Source organism: Callithrix jacchus, chromosome 1 (genome assembly GCF_049354715.1).
Source record: "Callithrix jacchus isolate 240 chromosome 1, calJac240_pri, whole genome shotgun sequence".
Classification (NCBI taxonomy): Eukaryota; Metazoa; Chordata; class Mammalia; order Primates; family Cebidae; genus Callithrix; species Callithrix jacchus.
This window is the reverse complement of record NC_133502.1, coordinates 63,759,970-63,784,972: the sequence shown is the minus strand read 5'-3', so window position 1 is coordinate 63,784,972 and position 25,003 is coordinate 63,759,970. Positions and strand designations below refer to the sequence as shown.

Sequence of the window (25,003 nt, the reverse complement as noted above, 5' to 3'; positions counted from 1 at the left end):
GCAGATACTACATTCACCTCCTGCTGAGCCTCTTCCTCTTCCTCTGGTTCATCCTGGGAAACTACTGGGTCTTTTCTGTATACCTGCCTGATTTTCTTCCCCCTTTCCAGCAGCCTCAGGACTACTGTGACAAAACCCTGTACCTGTTTGCAGTTGGGGTCCTGGCGCTCAGTCACACAGTGCTGGTCTTGCTCGTGCTGTGCAGCGGCTGTGTCTACCTGTGCTCCAGGTGGAGACTTGCTGCTGCTGAAGACTGACAGCATACCACGTGTGCACATGTGCACGTACACTCACACAGAGGTTCAGGAGAAGGGCATAAAGATTAGAAAATCTTTCCTGCAGGCATTTAAAAAGCCACCCAAATACACTGAATAATGAGAGCAGACTAAAGAAACCATTACCTGCCTGGACATGAGGAAAGCACTTTTGCTCTTTTCAGAGTGAGAATTTTGTCCTCACAAGAGTTTTCACAGGGATAATTGTCTTTGAGGAAATGAAGTGTGGGAGCCAAAGAATGGGAGACCTTTTCAAATCGTAGTGCAGTTTCAATGACTGGTACAAGAGCAATGTTGGTTGTTGCCACTGCTGCTGTCATTCAGTCATGGTCACCTTGACTTTCAAACCAGATAGATCTAACTTCACTCCCTATGATGGCTTTTGTTATTAAAAGGAGAAAGATATTCTTTTAGTGACTCTAGCTGCCTTTTGAGAAAGTGAAGGAGCAGTCTCTTCCAGCCCAATATCAGATGGTTTTGATGTGATGAGTGGAACATTCCAAGGTCAGCTAAAAAAAATCTGCCAAGGTCAAGGCAGTAGCTTCCACCTAGGGGGTAGGGCTGGCCTGCTAGCCTGGCATTGCAGAGTGCAGCGCCATGTGCACCCAGTGCCGCTGCTGCAGATTCTTCACTTGGCCGTGAGTCTGTCTCTGCCCCTGGCTATCCATGTACCTGTCTGTGATCTGCAGCTGCCTGGGTGGCCAGGTTGCATGAGTTGGGGTGCCATCAGTGTAGCTGTTTTTGGTTTCTGAGCTTAAATGTCAAATAATGGCTCCTCAACCTAATGACCCGTTAGGCTTTGGAAGCCTTTTATAAATCAAGATGTCTGGAAGTCCGGAATGACACCACACAGTGACCACTAACCTTCCCTCCAGCTGCCGCTGTTGAGAAGTCTCTGGGAGCTGTGGTCCAGGTCCATTGTCAGTGCTTGCTGGGGAGCCTCTTTATGACTGAAGTCCGCATGCTTTAGAATTTCATATGAAGATGCTGTCATGAGTGTTTCTAGGGCAGTGCCCAGGCACACGTGGCACCTGCTTAACTGTGCTTCTCTCAGCCATGTGCATAGCCTTTCTGTATATTTACACACTGCTGAGCTGTGTTTATTTGGAAATTTTTAAATTTATTTGGTGCTTTATCATCAAACCAATCCCTGAATGGCCATGAATGGAGGCATCTCCCTTCATCAGAAGTGTCAGCTCACACCGAGAGGCTCATTCTTCTCCATAGCTTTAAGGGAAAGGCCCTGTGAGTTTAGAAGCATTCGCCAACGTCTGTCACCTGCAGTCACCTTTGATCCCCCTTTCCTCCCAGGTGAGAAGAAAGTGCTTCGTGTGCCATCTGCTGGACAAAGGAGGAACAGTTCTTTTTTCTGCTCCAGTCTCTCTGGGCAGTTTCTGTTTTCATTTTCACTTGAGCCATGGCAGAAGACCAGCCGGTGTGCAGCTTGCAGATCCTACTTCACCTATGATGCCCAGTTCCATCCTCACTGTGTCCCGCGTTGCCTTCTCCATGTTGGAGACCGGGGAGAGTCTGTGGGCTATGGTGCTGCGGTGGACAGGGGTTCTGTGGGCTCCCCTCCCACTCTCCTTTCCCCAGTCCATGAGTCATCAGCCACGCCTAGTCACTTAGACAATGCTTGGACATCTGTGAGCAGCAAAGACCTGGGCCCAGGGGCCCCTGCATGACTCCCACATGAGAGCCTCTGAGGCTTCTGTTGCAGGGTCCGTGGGAAAGGCAGAAGGAGCTGTGAACAGCTGTGGGCATGAAGATTTCTGTTAGCAGATGGCAGGGACTGGTTAGTGCTTTGGGTGTATCAGTAGTTCGGTCTCAAACTTGGACATTTCCAGTTTCTGGTAGGCATGAGTATCCCCAGAGGGTTGCAGAAATCTTTTCCAGAGGGAGTGGTGGATGAAGTGTGCTCATTCTTATATGTACCCCCTCCCAGCCCACCCCTGTTTGTAATGGAGAATATTGGTCATAGGTCCTAAATAATTGCTAAAATCTGGACTATATTTTTAGCTTTCCATTTCCTTGTCACCAAAGCAGTAAAAAAGAGGTGATGGTCTCTTGCTCTAAGTCACATATCTTCCCTGGTTTAAGGTTACAGCGAGCCATGATTGTGCCACTGCCCTCTATTCTGGGTGACAAAATGAGAACCCATCTCTAAAAAACAAATTACAGGTTAGTTATGAAAGAAAATGTTCATGTGCACTCATTCATAGAGGGGACACTGAGTGGGTCAGTGGGTGACATCTTCAGCACAGCAGGCTTGGAATGATGATTGATTAAGGCCTCCCTCAGGGGATGGTGAGATGGTTATGATAAGGCACATTTCAAGGGAAAGGTTCTGGGGCCAAGGCAAATGGTCTGTAACTGTGGTTCTTTGAAGTCTGACTTACTCCAGACTTCAGTTGTTGGGATGACATCGGACTGTCTAAGAAGGGCTGAGCCATGTGCCCTTTAAGTGATCACCTCTTAGTGTGATTTCACTCAGCTGGAGGTGAGTGTAAGAAGTTCCTGGTTATACCCCTTGGCATGGCCTGAAGTAGGCATTCCACACTCATGTGAAGTGTGCTGTGTACACCTGCAGAATGAAAATGCCCCAGACTGGCCCAAGAGATGGGCAGCCTTCCTCAACAGAAACTTGGCAAGGCAATGAGAAGTGGACACGGGAACACTGAACTTTCTGGAGGCTATGAAACCTCAAGGGAACAAATTCAGTGGCGGAGAGGGATAATCAGTTCTTCCCATCTGAGAAAAGACTGCAGCAAAAGCAAACTGTATGCTGAGGTCATTTTATTTGCTACATTGGGCATCATTCTAAAGACCATTCTTTGCCTGAATGTATATAAATGACAGTTGACAGCAGTAAAAATAGGGCCGTTTCACTGGAGTCAGCCACACCAGTGGCTCTCAAACCTCGGCAAACCCTCAGAACTCCCCAAGGACGTGTTTCCAATGCAGCATCACAGCCCCCAGAGACTCTGACCCTCGGGGCCCGGCTGGTTCTGATTCAGTGGCCAGAGAACCACATGTGCACACTCAGGCCACACACACAGCCTGGGCTGGCTTGTGTCGGGCCTGTCCTGGTCATGACTGTGAGGGTAAGATAATGTGTATTCCAGCACTTGTGTTATTTCCTTCTCTTTTAGTGTGAGACGCGGCCAAGTGGTCAATAGCTTTCAATTTTGTGTGACCAGATTTTGTGCTTCATTTCCTTCTGGGCATTTTCATTGTTGATGAAATAAACTTTGTTCAATTTGTCCCCCAGTGTCTTCCTTGAATGCCCTGGGGGAAGAGAATCCTCCAGTCCTTGGGATGCTTCATTGGTTCTTTCTTCCAGTGGGATTCCCAAAGGTACAGACTGTGTCCACAGAGGCTGACAACCTGTTCTAGGCAAATTTTGCTCCATAAAACTCATAATCCTCAAGTCAGTAGATGAGTCTGTAGTGGAGATTCTAGAAAAATGATCTAACAGAAAATTCTGCTTAGTGATCCTAGTGATCATGTCTTTTATGAGTACAGAACTCATAAGACAACGAATCTGTCTTTTCTAGAGGTAGAATTTCAGTCATTCACTTTTCAGTTCAGCCTAGAATCACAACAGCTCAGTTATCTTGGATATCCCAGGAGGCAGCATTTCGCCATTGCAAGCAGAAGTGAAATAAGAGAGGAGTGTTGTTTTTTTTTTTTTTTTTTTTTGAGATGGGGCCTTGCTCTGTCACTCAGGCTGGAGTACAGTGGCACAATCAAAGCTCATTGCAGCCTTGACCGCCTGGACTGGGGCAATTTTCCTTCCTCAGCCTCTTGAGTAGCTGGACTACAGGAATGCCACCAGCCCTGTTCTTTTCTTATTTTTTTTAGATATGGGGTCTTACTGTGTTGCCCAGGCTGGTCTCAAACTCCTAGCCCTCCCACCTCAGCCTCCCAAAATGCTGAGATTACAGGCATTAGCCACCTCACCCAGCCCTGTTGTTTTCTCTAAGACACTTCCTTCCTTTGTTACACCAGTCAGCTTTTAAAACTTACCGCATTGTTCAGAGGAGTAAGCTCTGCTTCATAGGCAAAGGAAAAGCAACTGGGGCTTGCTGCTGGTAGTAAGAGTTTGTACATACAGCATATTCCCAAAAGCCTGGTGACTCAAAATGTTTCTCTGTTCTGATGACTTCCTACTTACCCTATTGGTGAGGGTGGGGTTCCTGTCCTAAATAGTGGGAGAAGCCCAAATGCACCCCTTCCCCCACTGGACAGATGAGATGGACAGCAGCTTATTAGTCACCAGACTCAATGCCTGGGGGAGGAAGACATGACGTACCATGCAGGGCCTCATGGGCTTGCATTCGGCAACAGAGTGGACCGGCAGGGGCCGTGGGGGTCATGCCTTGTAGTAACAAGAGGATCAGGTAACCCCGTGTTCCCATGGGAGGATGTTCCTGTCTTGCTTGAGTAATTTCACAGACCGGCAGTGAAGTGAAACAATTAGGCTGGTGCCTGGTAAGTAACTGATAGGGGATTGGTCAGGTGGGAGACCTTGCCTGCTGGGTCAGGGGCATGCCTGGTGAGGGCAGGGGAACTCACTCACAGTTCTGTGAGGCCCAAAGATAGCAAGGCAGCCCACACAACTGTAGGCCTTACAATCCAGCCTCCTACAGCCACCCCCACCTTTCTTTGGCCATATTCCCTGGGTTATTTAGTCCTGGATTCAAATCTGTCTTTGAATTTTCTCAAATTCTCAATGCAGGAAGGGTGATATAATTGGTGGTGAGATGTACATTGTCCATGAAGTTAAAAAAAAAATTGAAAAGTCTTCTCGACCGCCATCAGTAGCCAGGTCAGAACACTCGCTGCCTGCTTCCTGAGAGCAGGCTGGCACGTCCTCCTCTTCAGCTTCCAATGATTTTCCCACCATTGCAGAGCTCTTGCCGTCTGAGCGGACTCTTCCAGACTGATGTGTTTACTCTTTATATCTTCATTTGAGTATTTCAGCTGCTATTAATACAATGTCCTGTAGCCTGTACTTACTTTTCCATGGCCATCAAAAAGAAAACAGAAAAGAAAAACATTTCCTACATCAGTTTACAGTTTATACATTTGTTTATAAGGAAGCATTTGGGTTTGATTCCCAAGTCACTGTGGAAAGGGGTTGAAGCCCAGATTCCCTTGGGGTCCCATCTGTCAGCCCAGTGTCCCCTCCGGGCCCCAGCAGCAGGTGAGGGCGATCATGGTGCACACCAGCACCCTTTCCTGGGGCCGCCTTGGTTGACTGGAGCCAGCTGCCGAGAGGAGCCTGAGAGTTCCGCCCCCTCCCAGTTCACCCCACTGACACCCAGAGCTAAGGGCTGAGTCGGGGAAGAGGGAGGAAAAACCCAACTCCCTTGTTTCAGGGCAGGTCAGACTTGTGTCATTTATGCTCCAGAGCTGTTCTCATGGTCAGGTGAAAGTGGGGCTTCATGGGAAGCCACATTCTCTCCCAATGCTTCCCTTTTCCCTGTGTCTTCCCTTACCCTAGTTCATTTCTCCCAAGACCATGTCCCTCATCCCAGAGCTTCATCTCAGACTCTGCTTCCAGGGAAGCTGGCCTAAGCCAGGGTTATTTCTCCACAGCTGGAGGCATGACATCAATTACTAGCATATCCCCTTTACAACCCTTTTATTTTCCTAAAATGATGATTTTAAAGCTTTATTTTTATTGTAAATGTGATACATGCTATGGCTAGAGAGTCAAGTCTTGTCAAAGAGTATGAGGTAAAAAGCAAAAGATTTGAAGCCCCACCCCAACTCCCAGTCCCCAAAAAGGTACCCAGTGCTAATTCTGTAGTATCCTTTTGAAATATGTCTATGTATCGCTAAGCATAAGTATACGTACTTTTTACAGACTATATCAGACTGTTCATGTTATTCGGCAAGCTGCTTTTTTTCTACTTCCTGGATCATGGATTTCTTTCCATCATCAGTGGAGAGCTCTGCCTCAAACATGACTAACGCGTATTCATAAGGCTCATTTAAAGAGGCACAGCCTCTGTTAACTGGCCTGGTCTGTCATTTCTGTGAATCAAAATGGGAAGAGCAGTAATGTGAAACTGTAATTTTGACAAATGAACAACTGAGAGGTCAGTTTGAGGAAATGTCTGCCATTCCTCCTGTCATGTACCTAGGGAGCCCCTGGCTGAACAGGGCTTGTGGGGAAGTTCATTGCAGGGCCTTTGAATCAGGCACGTGAGGCACCTGAGGGAGACTCACCTGGATTCCACAACACATCGAACTCCTGCGAGGGGAGAGGCTGATTAGGGTGGATGCCATCCTGTGTTCCTCAGGAGTGTGAGAGTCAACAAAATCCCATCATCACCAATGAAACCATTAAAAAAAATCAACAAAGCCGCATACTTAAGGACCAAACTATCCTTCCAATGTTACGTGGTTGTGCAAATACCTACAACTGAGATATATTCGGCAACAGATACAAGACGGAGGCAACACCTGAGTATTGCAGAAATTATAACATGTATTTTAAGACACACAAGAAAAGTTAATAACATGTCACAATGAGGTTCTACCATCCCACACCCCTCAGGATGGATGCTATTAAATAAAAAAAGGAAGAACTCCAAAGATAACAAGTTGGTGAGAATTAGGCGAGTCGGAGCCCTTGGCAATGCTGGTGGGAACAGAACGGGCATAGCAGCCATGGGAAAGAGTATGGCAGGCCCCCAAAAAATTTAAAAGAGAATTTCTATATAACCCAGCAATTCCACTTCTGGGTATACACACAAAGTAACTAACATCTCAGTCTTAAAGAGGTATTTGCACACTGCTGTTCATATTAATATTATTCACAATAGCCAAGAAATTGAAGCAATCCGTGAAGCATCCGTGGATGAACAGATAAACAAAATGTGGTATATACACACAATGGAACACTATTCAGCCCTAAAAAGGAAGGACATTCTGACACTTGCTACAATATGGGTGAACCTGGAGGACATGATGCTAACTGAAATAAGCCAGTCACAAAAAGGCAAAGTATGTTTCTACTTAGATGAGTTCCTAGAGTAGTCAAATTTATAGGGACAGAAAGCAGAATGGTGGTAACCAGGGGCTGGGGAAGGGTTGAATGAGGGTTCAGAGTTTCAGTTGGGTAAGGTGGAAAAGTTCTGAAGATGAACCGTTGCGTGGCAATATAAATGTAGTTAATATTGAACTGTACACTTAAAAATGGCTAAAATGGTAAATTTTATGTTGTGTGTATTTTGCCATAGTCAAAAATAAAAATAAGTAATGTATTCCTCGGTCCTCCCAAGCCTCTACAGAATGATGGAGTCACTCAGTATTAAATAGCTGGCCAGTACGGGGTCCTTTGGTCATTCCATGCATACACAGGGCCAGGCTGCAAACCAAACCTCACTCTTAGTGACTGCAGTGCTCAGCACCCAGCTTCAGTCTCTGAGTGCCCCTGGCTTGGGGGGGTTGGGATTGGGAGGAATCCTGGTAGAAAAAACTGTGGGAGTTATAAGCTACCCCATCACACACAAAAACAAATCAACTAACCAAAAAAGAAGAGGGGATAGTAGTGGAAGTTTCCAGTCCCACAGAAGTTACTAAAAAAAGAAACTAGGAGACACCACCATGGGACACATCCCTCATCCTTACAGAGAAGGGGTTAATGCATGTGGCATCTGGACCCATACTCTCAAGCTGGGATCCTGGCCCTGCCTCTTTCCAGATGCACGTGATCCTGGATATGCCACTGAAACTCTCGGTACCTCATTTTTATTTGTAAGGAGATTAAAACAGTGCATGGCACATAGTAGGTGGAACATAAGTATTTGTTAAATAAGAGAAAATTTTCTTTATTTTGCCCTCATTACAATGCTGTGAGGACTGTACAGTTATGCTCCTCTGTAGAGGGAAACTGAGGCTGGCGGAGGTAAAGTGTCTTTTCTGAAGATGCGTCAGGGCTGAACGTGGGCCCTTTGACTCTCTATCCCAGTTCTCGCCTTGTGTCTGCATCCCTCTCCTGCCTGTGTGGGTGGCCCTCCTCCCGAGGCCAGCAGTGTATACGAGGTGGTCCAGGGAGGGTGGGTAGCGTGGGTAGCGTGAACTATAACCACCTCACCAAGCAGCCTGCATGCCTCACGCTTCTGCCCCAGGCACCACTAGAGAAAGCCCAAGTCAGAACAGAATCTGCTTGCGGTAAAACTGAAGCCCTGGAAGCAGGCTGCATGAGTTTTTAAAACAAACTTGAGTCCCGTTTGTGGAAAATCACTTTCTCCATCAACTCAGCTATATGGAGGCTGACCTCCCTGGCTTCACTAGTGCCCCACTTTGGGCCCATCTCACTGCCAATGTCTGCAGTCCTTGGAGGGTGCTCAGGGCTGGGGAAAGAAGGGGGATCTCTGCGTGTCTGAAATCTAAGCAAGTGATTCATGCATATGGTACAAAATTCAATGGCACAGAAGGTATTCGGTGAAAACTGAGTCTGTCTCCCGCCTCAGCTCCCCACTGCCAAAGTTCTGGCCAGAGGCCCACACTGCGATTAGCTTCTTGTGAAAGGAAGGAAACCCCTAAATCAAATTGACTTGTTCGGTAGGAAGTTGGTTCAGATGGGCAACAGACAGCCCTAGGGCAAGCCCGTCTGTAAAGGATGATGGGCACCGAGGGACACGGGGAGGCAGCCGAAAAGGCCTTTCCACATGGCAACTGTCAGCTGCGGAGTTGGGGGGAGGGCGGGTTGGTGTCTACCACTGTACCTCTTCCCTGGGCTGCTGCTCTCCTCTGCTAGAGTGAATGCCAGAAAGCAGTTGCCTCTGGGTTTCTGATAAGCCTTTGTGATTGAGGCTGGGAGCCCATGACCCACCCCACAACTTCTTGTCATCAGGAAGAGCCCAGTTCCTTAATCCACGCACGGCAGGGTCAGCACCTGTGCATGGTTCACACTGAAAAATAAGGATCAGCATCAGAGACCTTCTTCCCTGCTCTCTGCCTCATCCTCTCTTCCTTTTCGTTCCTTTCCCTTCACTGTCATTTCCATTCCCCACCCCCAATTGCCCACTAAACATGTACATGAATGGTGTCTGACTTCCTATGAGTTTATGATTTATGGTTATTCATCTTATTAACTAAGTAGCTTTGCCAGGTAAAATATAAGGCACCATTGCCATTATGACCTTGTCTTCCATGATCTCATTGGCAGCTGGTGTTGCCATGACAACTTGGCTAGAGGAACTGGTATGAGCTTCAGTGGAAGGCAATATGAACACGTACGCGCGTGTGTGTGTGTGTGTGTGTGTGTATACAGACTTCTCATCATGTGTATCTGTTGCGCAGGAAGCCATGGATTTCCACACCTTCTGCTTCTCCTTCCAATTTGGTCAAAATTAGCCTCAGGGATCTAAATCAATTGGAAGGGAGCTCTGGAGGATGATTTCTTTGTTTGGCTTTTTGAGTGGCAAATTGGAACCAGGAACACAGGAGAAATATTTTAGTGGCTTTCCACCCATGGGAAATGCAGCAACTCTACCCACTTTGACGTTGCTCTTAGAAGCACCCTGGGCCTAACTTATTTAACATCCATATGTAATTTTCTTATTAGAAGTACAGAAAGTTGGAGCTGAAAGGGGTCCCGGGTGTCAGTCTGGCTCCCTTTTTGTTCAGATGAGAAAAACTGAGGCCCAGAGGCTGTGACCTGCCCCCATTCCGTATGATGCACTGGGGAAGGTGTGGGCTCTGGAATCATACTACCTGGCCTCAAAACCTGGCCCCACTATGCATTTACTGTGACCTCAGTCAAGCTACGTAACCTCTCTCAGTTTGCTCATCTGTAAGATGGGGATAATAGCAAGAGTAACCATATGGGTCAGTGTGAGAATTTAGTGCTGTATTCCACAATGCTTGGAACACTTTAAGCCTTCTATACATTTTATCACACGGGTCACACAGGGAATAACTGGCAGAAATTGGACTAGAATGCAGCTCAGCTGACTCCAGTTAAACGGGAACATTCCCCTATGAACTCCACACTGCCCTTTGTTTCTTTGTGCGTGTGTGTTACTTGGCATCCAAGTGAGAGCAGAAGCTGATTTTGAGACAGGGGTCGGCTTTTCCTAAGACCTCCTCTGGAAGTGTATATAATGTATGCCCTACCTCATGGACACTTGTTGATGTGAGGCTAACAGTGGACACTGCATGCCCTCATGGAACACTTCTTGAATATACACTGCATGGCTGTAAGTGGAGCGGAGAAAGGAATGAGAAGAGAACTTGAGGGAAATGAACGCTTCTGATCACTTCGTGGGAAACTAAGCTCTTTATAATGAATGCTTTCATCATCACAACCACCCCGTGAGGTGAGCATCATTCCCATTTTACACATTAAAAACCAAGACTGAGGGCGTGTGCAGTATGTTCTGGTTCACCTGGTTAACAGAGAGCTGGGTTTCCAGCCAGACTTTTATTCAAGGGGCTGCTGACATCCTCAAGAGACTTTGTGGTTCAAAACCATTTCTCACCCCCTCTCTGTGAGCCAAAAGCGTATTTCCTGAGGTGGTCAGAGAGATTCAGAGCAGACTGACACCTTTTCCATCACTGACACAAAGCGGAGTGTATAAATCACAGTGGGTAGCCGTGGGGATCTAAAATATTTTCCCAGCCAAGCCAGACAGGCATTGACAGTCACACCAGGCTGGGTGGTTTTACAAAACGCCACTTGTTTAAATTTCCTTTCATCACTCTGTCAGGAATAACACTAATGTAGTGGAACCTCAGAGTCCTGTTTAGAGGGGCGAGATGTTCTGGGGAAATTGATTTCTAAAGTTGTTCTGAGGTAAAAACTTGCCTACTGCGTGGTGAGGGTGGACAGTGATCCTGTATCCTAGGTAATGAGGCTATTAAAGCAGCCGGTCTCCGCTCAGCTTATGTAAGAAGGGCTCAGTCTCTGGGCAACTTGGGTAAACCAGCATAGAACTTAACAGGGTGACTAGGATGAGAGCAGCAGTAGGTCTCCATTTCTAATGCGGCGTTAGGGCTGGAGGTTAGATGTGGACAGGGGTGTCTGGGTTCTACATAACAGGGCTGGAATGGTGGGGGGGATGACTAGTCTGAGATCTGGGTTCACACAGCAACCACACGTTTTTACTCACACCGGTTATTTGGGGCTGGGTGGAAGGAGACTGATGAGGATTTGGGGCTTTCCCTGGCAATGCATGAAGTTGCAGAACCAGTGGCAAAAGTCTGGGCCACGGAGACAATTCCTTCTCAGGTGGGAGCCCCACGGCGGCCTCTTGCCTGTGTGTGGCCAATCTGACCGTGCTTGCTGGAGAGCGGAGATGTATGTGCTAGGGCGCCGCATCCCCCGATACAGAGGAACTTAGAGAACGCCAGTTATTACAATAACCCTTATGATAACTAACACCAATTCGACGCAGAAATCTTTTAAATATCATAAGCCTCGTCGTTTTATTCCACATGGTTTTCTAGGTAACCAAATTCCAGGAGGTGCGTTACAGGGCCATCCACGCCTCCCGGCCATGCCCAGCGAAAAGGTGTTCTCTCAACGTTGCTGACGCCTGATTTCAACCACCAGGACACTGTGGACCTCGACTGCGGTCCCCAGCAGGGCCCGTCCGCCCTCACTCCACCCTCTGAGGCTGCGGCGGAGTCGACGGGCCGCCGCTGAGACCTTCGCCTTCCCGGCGGAGCAAGGCCCCGGAAGCCGCAGCTCTTAAATAACCGGGATGCTGTCAGGGCGGGCGACTCCCGGGAGGGCGGGACCAGGGCGGAGGCCGCGCCGGGGCTCGGCGTGCGGCGCGCCCGGCCTGTCCCTGTACCGCAGTGCCGTGCGGTTCGTCAAGGGGCTGCGCGAGTACACCAAGTAAGGCGGCGCGGCGGGGCGGGGGGTGTGTCCCGGGCTGTCACGTGGCCCGCCTCGGCGGGGGCGAGCGGCGTTGCCGCGAACGCGCCCGCGGCCCCTTCACCCTCTCGCTTGACCGACTAAGCGAGCTCCGAACTACTGGGGCGCCCGCCATCTAGCGGCCCGCGGCTGGACGTGGGGCGGTGGTCAGCGTGCAGCCCCTCCGCGCTCGCGACCGGGACTGGAGCCCGAGCAGCGGGACTGTGGCGCGCCCAGGCCCGGGCCCGTCCCACTGACGTCAGGCGGCCCCGGCGCCTCCGAGCCTCCTGGGCGTCACCTCGGCGCCCCGCGGGGTGTGCTTCGGCTAGTGTCTTCGCGGTGCTGCTGGCGGCGTCAGATAGGGCTAGATCTAAATCGCTAGCCAAGGCTTTCTCTTAGCAGCTTCTTCCTCTAAGAAGATGCGGCACCTGGACTGCGACCTCTGGCTCCAGCTGGCACTTTCCAGCCTGGGTCCCCAGCCAGGGTGGCTGTGCACCCAGTGTGTGCTACTGGGTGACGGTGCATGGTGGTTTCGCCGCCCCGTGACCACGCTCAGTGAGCCCTACTTGGCTCTCCACCTCATGGTGGTTTTTAGAGGTAACAGGTTCCTGTGACCGAGGCAAGATGGAGGTTTTATCTTAGAATTGGTTAGGCTAACCAGTGGTTCTCAACCCTGTCAGCTCATCAGAATCACGGGAGGATTAAACGTACCAGTTTTCTGAGCTAGAGAGATTCTGAGATTACGATTCAGTGGGTCTGCACAGGGGCCGGGACTGGCATTTCATCCAAATCCCCCAGGTGATTCTCATCTCAGAGGCTTCTCCCTGCATTGGGGCTTTTTCGGTTCCCACGGCAACCTGGCCAGCACTCCTAGGGGAGGTAGGAATTGCAACTCCCTTCTCTTCACCCCACATCGTTTTGGGAAAAGTTCAGCTCTGCCCCTGGAGCCCCTGCTGCGGAGAATGCTGGGAAAGTGTAGCCCTGTGCCCTGTCCCACTGCTTTTCGGAGAATACAGTGTCGGCCTTTTTCTTTCAAAGGGGTGTCCTCTGGCAATGACCATTCATTGATGGATCTTTCCACATGACACAGTATGAAAGCTTGAGTCCGTTTCCAACCCGGGGTGGGCCCCAGGGAAGGCAGGCTCTAAAAATCTCTCCCAGGACTCTTTCGCTCTGATTTCCCCACCTTGAGGGAGGGAAAGTAGAAGTGAGGCCAAGGGGCCCAATCCAACACCAATTGTGGGGGCGGGGAGGGGAAGGCAGTTGGCAAACTTAGGTGGGTTTTCCCGCTGTTGTGGATTTAGTGACTGGGAGAGAAAAACAACGTTATTTTGACTTCAGAGTGAGAGCGAGGAGTTAGGGTTTGCAGCGTTTCTCTTGGCACAAGGATTTTTATAAAGCTTCCCTATTTTGGGCTTCTAGGCAGCAGGATTTAATCATTGTTTCCTAAACTTTGCTGAACCTAATAATTCCCTGGGGCAATTGTAAACAGACTTCTAAACCCTGGGCAAGTATAGATGGGTCCTAAGCAAATTCCATATTTGGGTAAATTGAGGGGGCAGGAGACACGGATACTTGTGAGCTTTCCCCTCCCCGTCCCTGTCCCCTCAGGTTCAGGAAACAGTAAGTACAGACGTCCTCTCGAAGTTTGAATCAAAATCCCCTGCAAGGCACATGCAACCACAGGTTGCCGAGCAAGCACTTCTGAGTCTGCGGGCAAGGCATCTCCAACAGGTTTCCAGGTGATGCTGATGCAGCGTGTCTGGGCGCCGCCCTTTGGCACCGAGGCTGGGTGTTGAAGAATGGAACACCCAGCCTTTGGCCTGATCTACTACTTTCTGGTGACCTTGGGAAAATCATGTCTGTCTGTGTTTGAAGAATAGAGACTGTTATCTAGAGTTTGTGAAAATAAAATGCTTCCCAATAAGGGGCAGAGTACATAAAAGACAAATCTTACCACTAACAACAGATTGGACCAGAATGAATTCTTGTATAGAAGGCAAGATACCCGGTAGAGGGCAGGGGCATGTCCTGCAGCCCAGGCCGGCACTGCCCACTTGGCAGCACTCCCAGCATGCTGTTTGAGGAAGAGGTTTAACCCAGAGGAGCCACCCTCAGCAAACATATGGATCAGTGTGGAGCCCAGAGGCTAATGTCCCCTCTGGCTGGGTGTCACAGAAAAGCCTGTCAGCTTCCTGCCCCTGGAGAAGGGCTCTTAAAGCCTATTCCCTGTGGACAGCTTTTTCTCTGGCTCTATTGTATTTGGGAAGTTCTCACTCTTTCCCCACAATGCCTCCTCCTAGCTAAGCCCCTATTTATTGACTCAGGCCCTTGCCTCTACCGGAAAAGCCTTTCACAGAGATTCCAGGGCTCACCTCTGTGTATAAGGGGGGACAACTTTCAGTTCCTTCTGTTTGTAGTTTAAAATGCTCAAAGTCCCTACTGATTTGAAGGCTTGGGGGCCAAATGAGTACAAGTTTGAACATGGAAGCTACTGTCATTATTAATAGGAATAATAATGTTGACCAGGTGCAGTGGCTCATGCCTGTAATCTCAGCACTTTGGGAGGTCAAGGAAGGCAGATCACCTGAGGTCAGGTGTTCGAAACCAGCCTGGCCAACATGGTGAAACCCTGTCTCTATTAAAAATACAAAAATTAGCCGAGTGTGATGGTGGGTGCTTGTAATCCCAGCTACTGAGGAGGCTGAGGCAGGAGAATCACTTGAACCCGGGAGGCAGAGGTTGCAGTGAGCTGGAGCTGCACTCCAGCCTAGGTGACAGAGAGAGACTCCGTCTAAATAATAACAATAATGTCAACTGCTAATTATTGAGCTCCTAATATGTTCCAAGTAGTGCCATAAATGCTGCCCAAGAGGTATCTCTATTATTCCCTATCTGCAGATGAGGATCTAAGGGCCCAGAAAGGTCAAGCCAACACACAAGACTGCACAGCTAGTAAGAGGCCGAACTGTGACAAACCCAGGTTATTCAAGCCCTTGCTATTAATATTTTTGAGTTTCAAGTCAACCTTTCAGGAAGGCTTTGGAATAAGAAATCTTGCTTGCCACTCACAGCAGAAGCAATGGGTAGGGTGTTCTCGATCTCTTGACCTCATGATCCACCCGCCTCGGCCTCCCAAAGTGCTGGGATTACAGACGTGAGCCACCATGCCTGGTCATGGGTAGGGTGTTCTCTAAGCTGCCCTGCATGTTCCGGTGAGTTACAGATGGTGCAAACAGGAACATTTTTCTTGTTCTCTTAAGAACATCTGAGTTTACTGAAACAAGTGGCAATGCCTGCCCTGTGGCAGTGACTTTCAAACCAAAACCCAAGCTCATAAATATCCAGGGCATGTAACTGGCAGTTGTGCTGTACCGGGGCATGGAGCAGGAGGCCAGCTGTTGGCTAGCTGTTTGTCACTAGGTCCTGTGGGAGGGCTCTCGGCCTCTGTGGAGCCTTGAGATTACAGTCCATTCTGTACTGACGGGGAGAAATCTCTTGGCTCTGGGGGAGAGATGCAAGCTGTGAGACCCCAGCCTGCCTGTGTGTGGGCAGAGTCTGCCCTCTGGGTCTCCTGCTGCCAACCCCACCCTTCTGCCACCACTGCCCTTAGTCAATTCATAGCCAGGAAATACTAGGAGAGTAAAGGTAGAGAGGTAGCTCCAAAGGAATGAGAGAGAGAAACAGTTAAGGAACTCATGGTTTGCATCAATCCAATATGATGCCTTCGTGCAAATCAGAAAAAGTGCCTCTCCGCAATATGCTTTTCTGTCATCTGCCAGAATGTTGTCATAATGCAGATACAAATCTTCCATCATTATGATCCAAATGGCACTCCCTAGTGCTGTGCAGTGCACACCCTGTGTCCCTGAAGGAGCCTTGGCTTCCTCTGCTGGGCGCAGAGCTTAAATGCCTCTACCTTCCTCCTCTTCATCCCCTACTTGCAAATCTCTCCATTTCTCCAAGTTGGTAAGGAAGGATATCTGTCCTGCAATGCAGTAAGCACAATGCAAATGGTCTCCTAAGCTTCCCGAAACCTGCCCCCCACAAAAGGGAACAGAGCAATTCGTCTGACAAAGGATTTTTTTCTTTTTGCCACTCCCCAGTATCGGCGCAGTCAGAAGAAAACAGTTTGGATGCCAAAGTGTTGGAATCTCCAATATTTTCAAAAGTTTGGGAAGATAATGGCCCAGGAAATGCAGGCCCTGACATGGTGGTGTTTGTGAGACCAGGGAGGGCGAGTGAGAAAGGAGTTTCACGATGTTCTGGGAGAGGCAGAGACAGCAATAATGCCTATCCTAGAGTTCGGCTTCTTCTGCAGGGATTTGTGTCCCTCACTCCTTACAGCTGGTCTTCTCGCAGGTCTGCTGTTTCTAGGAGTGACTATGAATCTGCATCTAAGGACTTTCTCCCTAATGACTTGGAGGTCCAGGTTCCTGGAAGAGTCTTTTTGGTCACCAGAGGAAACAGCAGCATTGGCAAAGCAACTGCCCTTGAAATAGCCAAGCGAGGTGAGCAGCTGCTAACATGTGTCCACTGAGCCCCACGGCCAGACTGTGGCCGGTTCACCACTGTGTCACAGGCAGGTCAGGAAGTCCTGGATGGCAATCCCATGGTTCTGGGCACAGGTGTCAGCTTTCTGAGCCTCAAGCTAGAGGTGGCGAGAGCAACAGGAGGCCTTTCCTCAACAATTAATTCACGGGAGAGCTCGGGTTTTGCGCACGTGTACCAGTGTTTTCTGATTAAGAGCAGTGAGGGGCTGAAGCAAACCCTGAACATCAGAATCCCCCGTGGAATTTAATTTTTAAAAAAAATGAACACCTGGTCTCTAACTCATGTCTTCTCAGTGAGACTCCCTGGAGATGGGGAAAGGGGAGGGGGAGCCTGGGAGTCCACCACTATTTGGATGTGGACGGTAGTTATGAACCAATGCCCCCAAAATACCTGGAGAGAGGAGTGTGTGGAACTAACTTCCTTCTTTTTGCTTCCCTCCCCTAACCTTGACAATAAAGAGGCACCGCAGATGCCTGTGAAGTCTTCAGTCAGCAGAAGTCTTCCTCATGGGTGAATGCCAGAATTTCCTGCATGAGCTCAACTATCCTGGGTCACCAGTTGGCTCTGCAGTGGCTAGAAAATTTTCCTGCATCTCTCCAGAGCCTCTTCTGGAAAAATGGATGTTCCAGCAGAAGGTGGGGAACTAGGTTGTGAATTTATCACTTTTTAAGATGCTGAAGATGTTTTCTTTTTTTCCTCTCTCTAAATCCAAGTTAGGCATTTTTCAGGGGACTTTTATGTCATTTGAAGCTTTATTTCATTATCTGCCAAGTCAGGGAGAGGATTAAGTGCATCTTAGCAGCTGGGAAGCACTCTGAAGTGTGGAGAGGAAGGGAGAGGACAGGGGCTAGTGGTATGGTTAGCCTGTAGCCTCCAGTGAAACAGACCCCATTTAATCAAGTGGGTGATTTTTAGAAGAGAAAGCAGACTCCGTAATGATTCCTTAGCTGCCGCGACGAAGACGTTCTGCTTTAAGTTGACCTTGATTGATGATGGTGTGGCATTTGCTGGGATATGAGCGCTGCTCAGTCTATACTTGAGTCTCTACTACATGCTAGGCCAGTGGTTCTCTGCTTTGCCTGAACATTATATCACCAGGGAGCCTGTAAAACACACTCAGGCCTGGATCTTTAAAAGCTCCCTAGGTGAGTCTAAAGTGCAGCCAGGTTTGAGATCTCCGTGCCAGCTGCCATGCTAGATGTTAGGGAGGCAGATGCGACCTGGATCAATGTTTCTTATACTTGATGTGTTCAGGCTCTTAAAAAATCAGGATGTTCTCCCAGAAGCACTGTCGGCCCAGATAGGCAAGAAGGTTCCAGTACCTCCCTCACGATCGCCTTCACTGCTCTAACTGTGGGGACCACCCATCTAGGTTTAACAGAAGGGTGTCAGTTTCAGGTATTCTTTTTGTGAGCCCATATGTCTTTATTTTTCATTTGGAGGAGCTGGTTTCTGTAGCTCTCGCTGTAACTCACAAATGTTTTCACTGAATTCCACCAGGTGGCACAGTTCACCTGGTTTGTCGAGATCAAGCCCGAGCAGAAGATGCCAGGAGTGAGATCATCCGGGGAACGGTAACCAGGTGAGCAGCTCTTCACCCCTCCTGCTGGGTTTTCTTGCCTCCATGGTCAGCTGTGAGCAGGCTGCACTCCTGCCCACGTTCCCTGGGTTGGCGACGGCCTGTGTTTGTGCTTCTGCTTTGGAAGCAGCCTCACCCTGCAGAGAGCTGGGCCCTGCTTTTGAATGGCTAGGTTTGACCAGGAGATAAGTGGGACGCTCAGGCTCAACTGCACGGCTCTGGGCTGCCTGTGAAACCAGCAGAGGCCAGCAGGCAGGGGCCCGTTATGCTGGACAATGATAGTGCCAGGCTTCTTACCAGCCACATCAGCAAGGGTCACCTGGGTGCCGCAGAGCCCTGCATTGACCCTGTGCCTTCTAATAAGGAGAAACCGCCGACAGCATTTGGGTCCTGATGAGAGCTACTTTCCGACACGAGCTTTCAGAGCTGCCTCACATTTTGTGGTCTTTCTCTTCTGAGAGAGCGGGAACCAGGACTGGCTCGTGGGGCTCGGTGCAAAATGAAAATGCAAGACGCTTGTGTAAAAGTTATTTAGGAATTTCAACACAATAGAGGCAGAACTTTAAACCAAGCTTGAGGCCTGATTGCAGGGCCTGTGCATCTGTATGGATCATGTTCCCATGATACATTGTGCAGCCATGAGGCTGGCCCTGGATGGAAAACCCTGACCCCTGCCACCAAGTGGAGAGAAAGGACCCTCAGTCACCATGGCTGCTCGCTCACTGTCACCAAAGAACATCCTCATTCCATTCCCATCTCTTCCCTAGGAGACCCCACAGTTGGAGGGCCTGTGGAAGAGGAGCTGGGGAGGGACAGACAGTACCCCCACTCAGGCATGGACCTTGGCCAAAAAGCAGAATGTCCCCATCTAGGAAGGAATATTTTGCATCAACTTTGAAATAACATTTTCACACTAAGTGTCTGTTTCTTTCCCCTATGCGTGGAAATCCCCAGTCTCATGCCATCAGGTGCCTACCAGAGACTTCGTGCTGGCTGTGAGCGTGAGGGTCTCTAAATCTCCCTCTAATGTCTGCAAGTGCCACTGCGATCCGCGGGCTGCAGTTCTTGAGATTGAAAGCTGGCTGGCTGCCTGCTGATAACTTTCAGTGGTGCTGCTGCCGGATGCAACAAGAATACTAATCTCAGGCCGCCGGCAGGAGGAGGTTTGCCTGGATTCCTGCCTGCTCTGGTGTGGGCCACAGGCTTTAAAAAGTGTATTTAAATGGAAAATGATGATAGTATGGATCTGTTTGTAATATCCAGCCAGGCTTATAACCAATGCCACCATCTTTAGGAGGGGAAGAGAGCTGAAAAGGGAAGCGAGCATGTTCCTGGACTGGGGAGGAAACCGGCCCTTGCCTACTGCCCCTGTCACCTCCATGCAGATGCACTCAGTGGGATTTGAATGCACACGCAGACAGTCACTGCTCTCTTGGGTTTATAAGTGGCCTCCAGCTCCATCCTCCAGGTGGAGCCTGCAGGATGAGGGTCCCAGTCTGCCTATGCAAGTGCCTGTGGCTTCTTTGACTCAGTGTGTCCTCCAAGCCCTGCCAGGGATCAGCTGCCCCTCCCTGCTTATGAAGAGGCCCCACTCCACAGCCTCATCTGGTCTACCATTGGTAGGCAGCCCCCACACAAAATCATGGTATACAGGAGGAAGTTGGGCTCTGATAGGAGTCTTGGTTTTGCCCTTCCTGGCCTGTGAGCTCAGGCAATGTTCTTAGCTTCCCAGAACCTTCCTTTCCTCATTGAAAAACAGGGGTAACGACTTTATTGGTTTTTTAATGTGTATTTAAGGGTGAATTATATGCCAAGCAGCATGCTGGGAACTGGAGACACAGGTGATTGGGACAGACACAGCCCCTGACAGTCTTATGCAGGATAAAAGCGATTAACAAGCAGTTTCTTTGAATTGTGTGCCTGTCCTGGGCCTGGCCACTGTGCTGTGTATCACAGCCCAAGTGGGTTGGGGGACAAATCATGTGAACCTCAAGTTACATGTTTCTTCACCTCCTGCAGCCAGACAGCTTTTGGCTGGGTTTGACCAATGGCAGGAATTAGAGGAAGATTGGCAGGTGGAAGGAAGGTGGGGAATTGAGATATTGGCTTCCCCAGTGACAGCTGAATCTCCTCTCTGGTTCTTCCTTCTGGTTCCTGGGCTCAGGCCACACTGCATTCCCCTTTGTTCCTTGAGCCTAGGGCTGGTGATAATATGCTGCTATTACTAATCTCTGGGTTACTCCACCAATCCTGGTTGAGTTCTCATCTTCCTTAATCACCTGGGAAGTTAATCCCTGCATTCAATTCCCTCTCTTGAAAGAGGTGTCTGTTAGACATTACTGAAATAACAAAGGGCTACAAGATGGGAAGCTCAGGGTGTCCTAAGAATAAACAGCTCTCAGTCAATAGAAGCAGCTACTATAATTATTGTTGGTATTATCAGTATTGTGTATACTAATATTATTACCACTCCCAACCTTTCATTCCATGCTTCAGCTTTGTTCTGTTGACTCAGTGCTTGGGCCTTGCTCAGTGGGAGGTGGAAGCCTGCAGGCCCCCAGAAGCAGAAATGTGTGGTAGAGCAGTGAGGGCCCTGGAGCAGCTGCTCCTGCCTGCATGGTTGGGTGAACATCAAAGAAAGAGGATCCCTCAGGCAGGAGGGTCTGGGTGAGGTGTGCAGCAGACCCGCTGAGCCAGGGAGTGCAGGCGCCAGGTAAGACTCAGTGTCACGAGGGAATCTCGGCTGCTTGTGCATGCTAGCTTGGTAAGATCAGGCGTTTGGTCTTATAGAGAGGTGAATATCATGCCGAGGTGATCTTTGCAGAGAGGTTATGTGTGGCCTAAGTTTGGGGAAAGGAGTGCTGGTTACTGTAGAGCAGCCTCCCCGCTCACCAGTCCACTGGACACGATCCTCCCAAAGGGCCTGGGGGAGAAACAGCGTGGATGTTTCTCCCCAGGCTTCTGGTCGCAGTTCAGCCCCACCTTACTTCCTGGCTCCAGACTTTTGTCTAGCAGTTACCCCCATGGGCAACATTTAAAAAAAATAGTTGTATTTTATTTATTATTTTTTGAGATAGGCTCTTATTCTGTTGCCCAGGCTGGAGTGCAGTGGTGTGTTCATAGCTTGCTGTAGCCTCAAACTTCTGGACTCCAAGCTTGTCCTGCCTCGGCCTCCCAGATAGGTAGGACTGTAGGCACATGCCACCACACCCAGCTGGTTTTACTTTCTTTTTCTGTAGAGATGAGGTATCACTATGTTGCCCAGGCTGGTCTTGAACTCCTGAGTTCAAAGAGTCCCCCCACCTCTGCCTCCCAAAGTGCTGGCATTACAAGTGTGAGCTGCCACACTTGGCCAACCTTTTAATTTTAGAATAGTTTTAGATGCACAGAAAACCTGTGAAAATAGTACAGAGCTTCCCATTTGTCCCCAGCCAGTTTATTCTTTGTTAACATCCTGCATGAGTGTGGTTCATTTGCCACATCTACTAAACCAACATTTATGCAATATTAAAATCAGTCGACTTCATACTTTGAGATTTCCTGAGTTTTCTCCCTAATTTTCTGTTTTTATTTCCGGATCCCACAGGACATTACATGTCTCTTTAGGCTCCTCTTGGCCGTGACAGTTTCTCACACTTCCCAGTTTTTAATGACTGCAGTTTTGAGGAGTACTGGTCAGGTGTTTGTAGAATGCCCCTCATTTGGGATTTGTCTGATGTCTTTCTCATGATTACACTGGAGTCATGGGTTTTAGAAGGAAGGATCACAGAGGTACAGGTGCCTGGGTGACGTTTTTGGTCCTGCAGGCCTCCTGGTGTGGCTGGAAGGTTCTGTGAAAGCGCTTAGGTCTTGTGGGGGATTGACTCCACCAACATAACACGCCGTGATAAAAAACGGGTTTCTACTCTCCAGGTCCTCCAGGCCAGTGCAGATTTCTAGCTTCTTGAGAATGACTGGTTTGGCTTTCCAAGACCTCAGTGTTTTTATGAAATCCTGCCTCATTTCCCCAGAATGATTTCTACTTGACAAAGCACCTCCATGCACGGTTTACCATGTTCGTTGTGGGAACTGCTCTGACAGGGGGTCAGTCCCCATGATGTCACCTCATGACTCCTGGGTCACACAGCCACTGTGGATGGTGGCTCATCTGCAGAGAGGATCCCAGTTGAGTTTTATTTTGTTCAATTTCAGTAACCACACTTGTATCATAGTTGGGGCCCAGTGGCTCCTAGGGTTAGCCTTCTCAGTGTGTGGCTCTGCAGATTGGGACTTTTAAACACATGCACTAGTTCCCAGTTCCATTCCTTCTCCTGGCCACAGCAGTCTGCTGGCCTCGCCCTCTGTGTGCTTTGTGGCCTCCTGTTTCACCTCAGAGGAACACAGATGGTTTCCTTCCTCTTTTCATGGTGCTTCGTGTCACCAGCTCCATGGCTGATTTGTCTGGGACAGTGTGATTCTCTCTTCCCTGCTGCAATCTCCTTTTCACTCTGAGACTTCTCAGCCACTTCCAGGAAGCTCAGAGAACTTGTGGAATGTTTAAAGCAGAATTGGTTTTAGTTCCCTTGAATTTTGTTGCTGTTTAAACCTGGATTTTGTATGCATGTTACACAGCACTTTTTGGTAGGAGGGAGTTTAGGGTGGTTGCAGGGAAGGCCTCAACATGGTAGGATTAGGTGTCTAGACTCAGTTTGCAGTGATTGGTACAGGCTCCCGGCTGACTCAGGTATGACTCAGCAGCCTTGTTCACTCTGGCTGGGTAAGGGCCTTCACAGACATTTTGAAAGAGAATAGTTCTGTATGGACAACATCTTCCCTGTCCTTTGAAGGCAGAGGAATATTCAGTTGGGCCGGGCTTAAGCCAAATATGGTGTTCAACCTGACCAGACTTTCTGAGTCATGAAAATGTGGAGTTGCTTCTGTTTTCTCATTTGTCTCAGGTGAGAAAACAATGTGTTTGAAGATCAGTAGAAAGAAATTCTGACTACAGCTTTGGGTTTTATAGCTCGATTAGTGGGGAAACTGAGGAGCTGTGGCTCTTGCTCAGATCCTTGTCTGTAGGTTCACTTGGGTGCCTGCAGCAGCAGGAGTCTCTGCCTTGGGTTAGTGATAAGTCACATATGTCCACTGATACTCAGAGAGGATGCCATTGCATTCACTGGATGCTAACAGTGCAAGTTTGGACTTAGGTTCTGGGTACAGAGAAAAAGGTTTAGACAGCCAAGGTCCATTGGTCAAATACCATGCATATGATTCTGTGTAATACCACAAGGAGCAAGGGCGCATTAGACGGAGTTCTAAGTCTCCTGGAGAGGCGGCTGTGTCTAGTGGTAACCATGATACAAAGCAGAGATTGAAAAGCATTGTGAGCAAGGACTAAGGGTCACAGCAGAAGTTGTCCTCTTATTTATGATGTGCCTAAGGTACTGTCTTAAGAGCAAAGTTCTGACAAAAAATGATCGGCAGCAAGAAACTGACATATCCATGTAAAAGTATGTTATGTAGTCATTAAAAGGAATAGGTATATTCATGTATAACAAAATTATCTCCACGACCTTTTGTAAGTCCTGCAACTCAGTAGCAAAACAAACAACAACATAACTAATAAACTGATTTGAAAAGGTCTAAGGACTTGAATAGACATTTCTCCAAAGAAGATATACAAATGGCCAACACGAGCTGGGCAAGGTGACTCATGCCTGTAATCTCAGCACTTTGGGAGACCGAGGCAGGCAGATCACTTGAGGTCAGGAGTTGAAATTAGCCTGGCCAACATGGTGCAACCCTGTTTCTCCTAAAAATATAAAAATTAGCCGAGCATGGTGGCACACACCTCTAGTCCCAGCTACTCGGGAGGCTGAGGCAGGAGAATCGCTTGAACCTGGGAGGCAGAGAGGTTGCAGTGAGCCAAAATCATGCCACTGCACTCCAGCCCGGGCAACAGAGTGAGAATCCATCTCAAGGAACAAAACAATAAATGGCCAACACATACATGAAAAAATACTCAATGTCAGTAGTCATCAGGGAAATGCAAATCAAAACCAGGTGAAATATCACCTCACACCTCTCAGGATGGCTACTGTTAAAAAAACAAAAGACAAAAAGTGTTTGTGAGGTTGTGGAGAAATTGGAACCCATGCACACCGATTGTAGGAATGCAAACTGGTGCATCCAGGATGGAAAACAGTACGGAGGGTCCTCCCAGAATTCAAAAGAGAGCTACCATCTGACCCAGCAATTGCTTTTCTGGGTACTTATCCAAGGGAATTGAAAGCAGGATCCTGAAGAGCCATTAGCACTGCCACACCCGTTGCAGCATTATTCACAATAGCCAAGATGTGGAAACAACGTAAATGTCCATTGACAGATGAATGAATAAAGAAAATGTGGTACAGACATACACACAGTGGAATATCGTTCAGCCTTAAAAGGAGAGAAACCCTGCGATGACATGGATGAATCTGGAGGACCCAACCTAAGTTACATAAGCCAGGCACAGAAAGACAGAGACTGTCTGACTTCACTTATGTGAGGTAACTGTAGTACTCCGAATTCATAGAACCAAAGAGTGGAATGGTGGTTCTAGGGGCTGGGGCAACGGGAAAATGTGGAGTCACTATCAGAGGGCACAAAGTGTGAGTTAGGCAAGGTGAATACACTCTAGAGGTGTGCTGTGCAACATCTACCTAGTCGGCATGCGAGAAATTTTGTTAA

At 48.7% G+C, this 25,003-nt stretch overlaps 2 protein-coding genes across 2 annotated transcripts in view; both read left to right on the top strand.

Moving 5' to 3' along the window:
* The window catches only part of LOC103791411 (transmembrane protein 272), a 32,366-nt gene extending 28,827 nt beyond the window's left edge, over positions 1–3,539 (top strand). Inside the window, 1 exon segment of the mRNA XM_054252913.2 lies at positions 2–3,539. Within this exon segment, the coding sequence (XP_054108888.2) occupies positions 2–257 (256 nt within the window). The 3' untranslated portion in view covers positions 258–3,539.
* Positions 3,540–11,891: 8,352 nt separating this feature from the next.
* The window catches only part of LOC100413807 (dehydrogenase/reductase SDR family member 12-like), a 35,838-nt gene continuing 22,726 nt past the window's right edge, over positions 11,892–25,003 (top strand). The window contains exons 1-3 of the mRNA XM_078355650.1: positions 11,892–12,141; positions 16,537–16,670; positions 18,214–18,294. Of these exons, the coding sequence (XP_078211776.1) occupies positions 12,005–12,141; positions 16,537–16,670; positions 18,214–18,294 (352 nt within the window). The 5' untranslated portion in view covers positions 11,892–12,004. The remainder of the gene's footprint in view (positions 12,142–16,536; positions 16,671–18,213; positions 18,295–25,003) is intronic.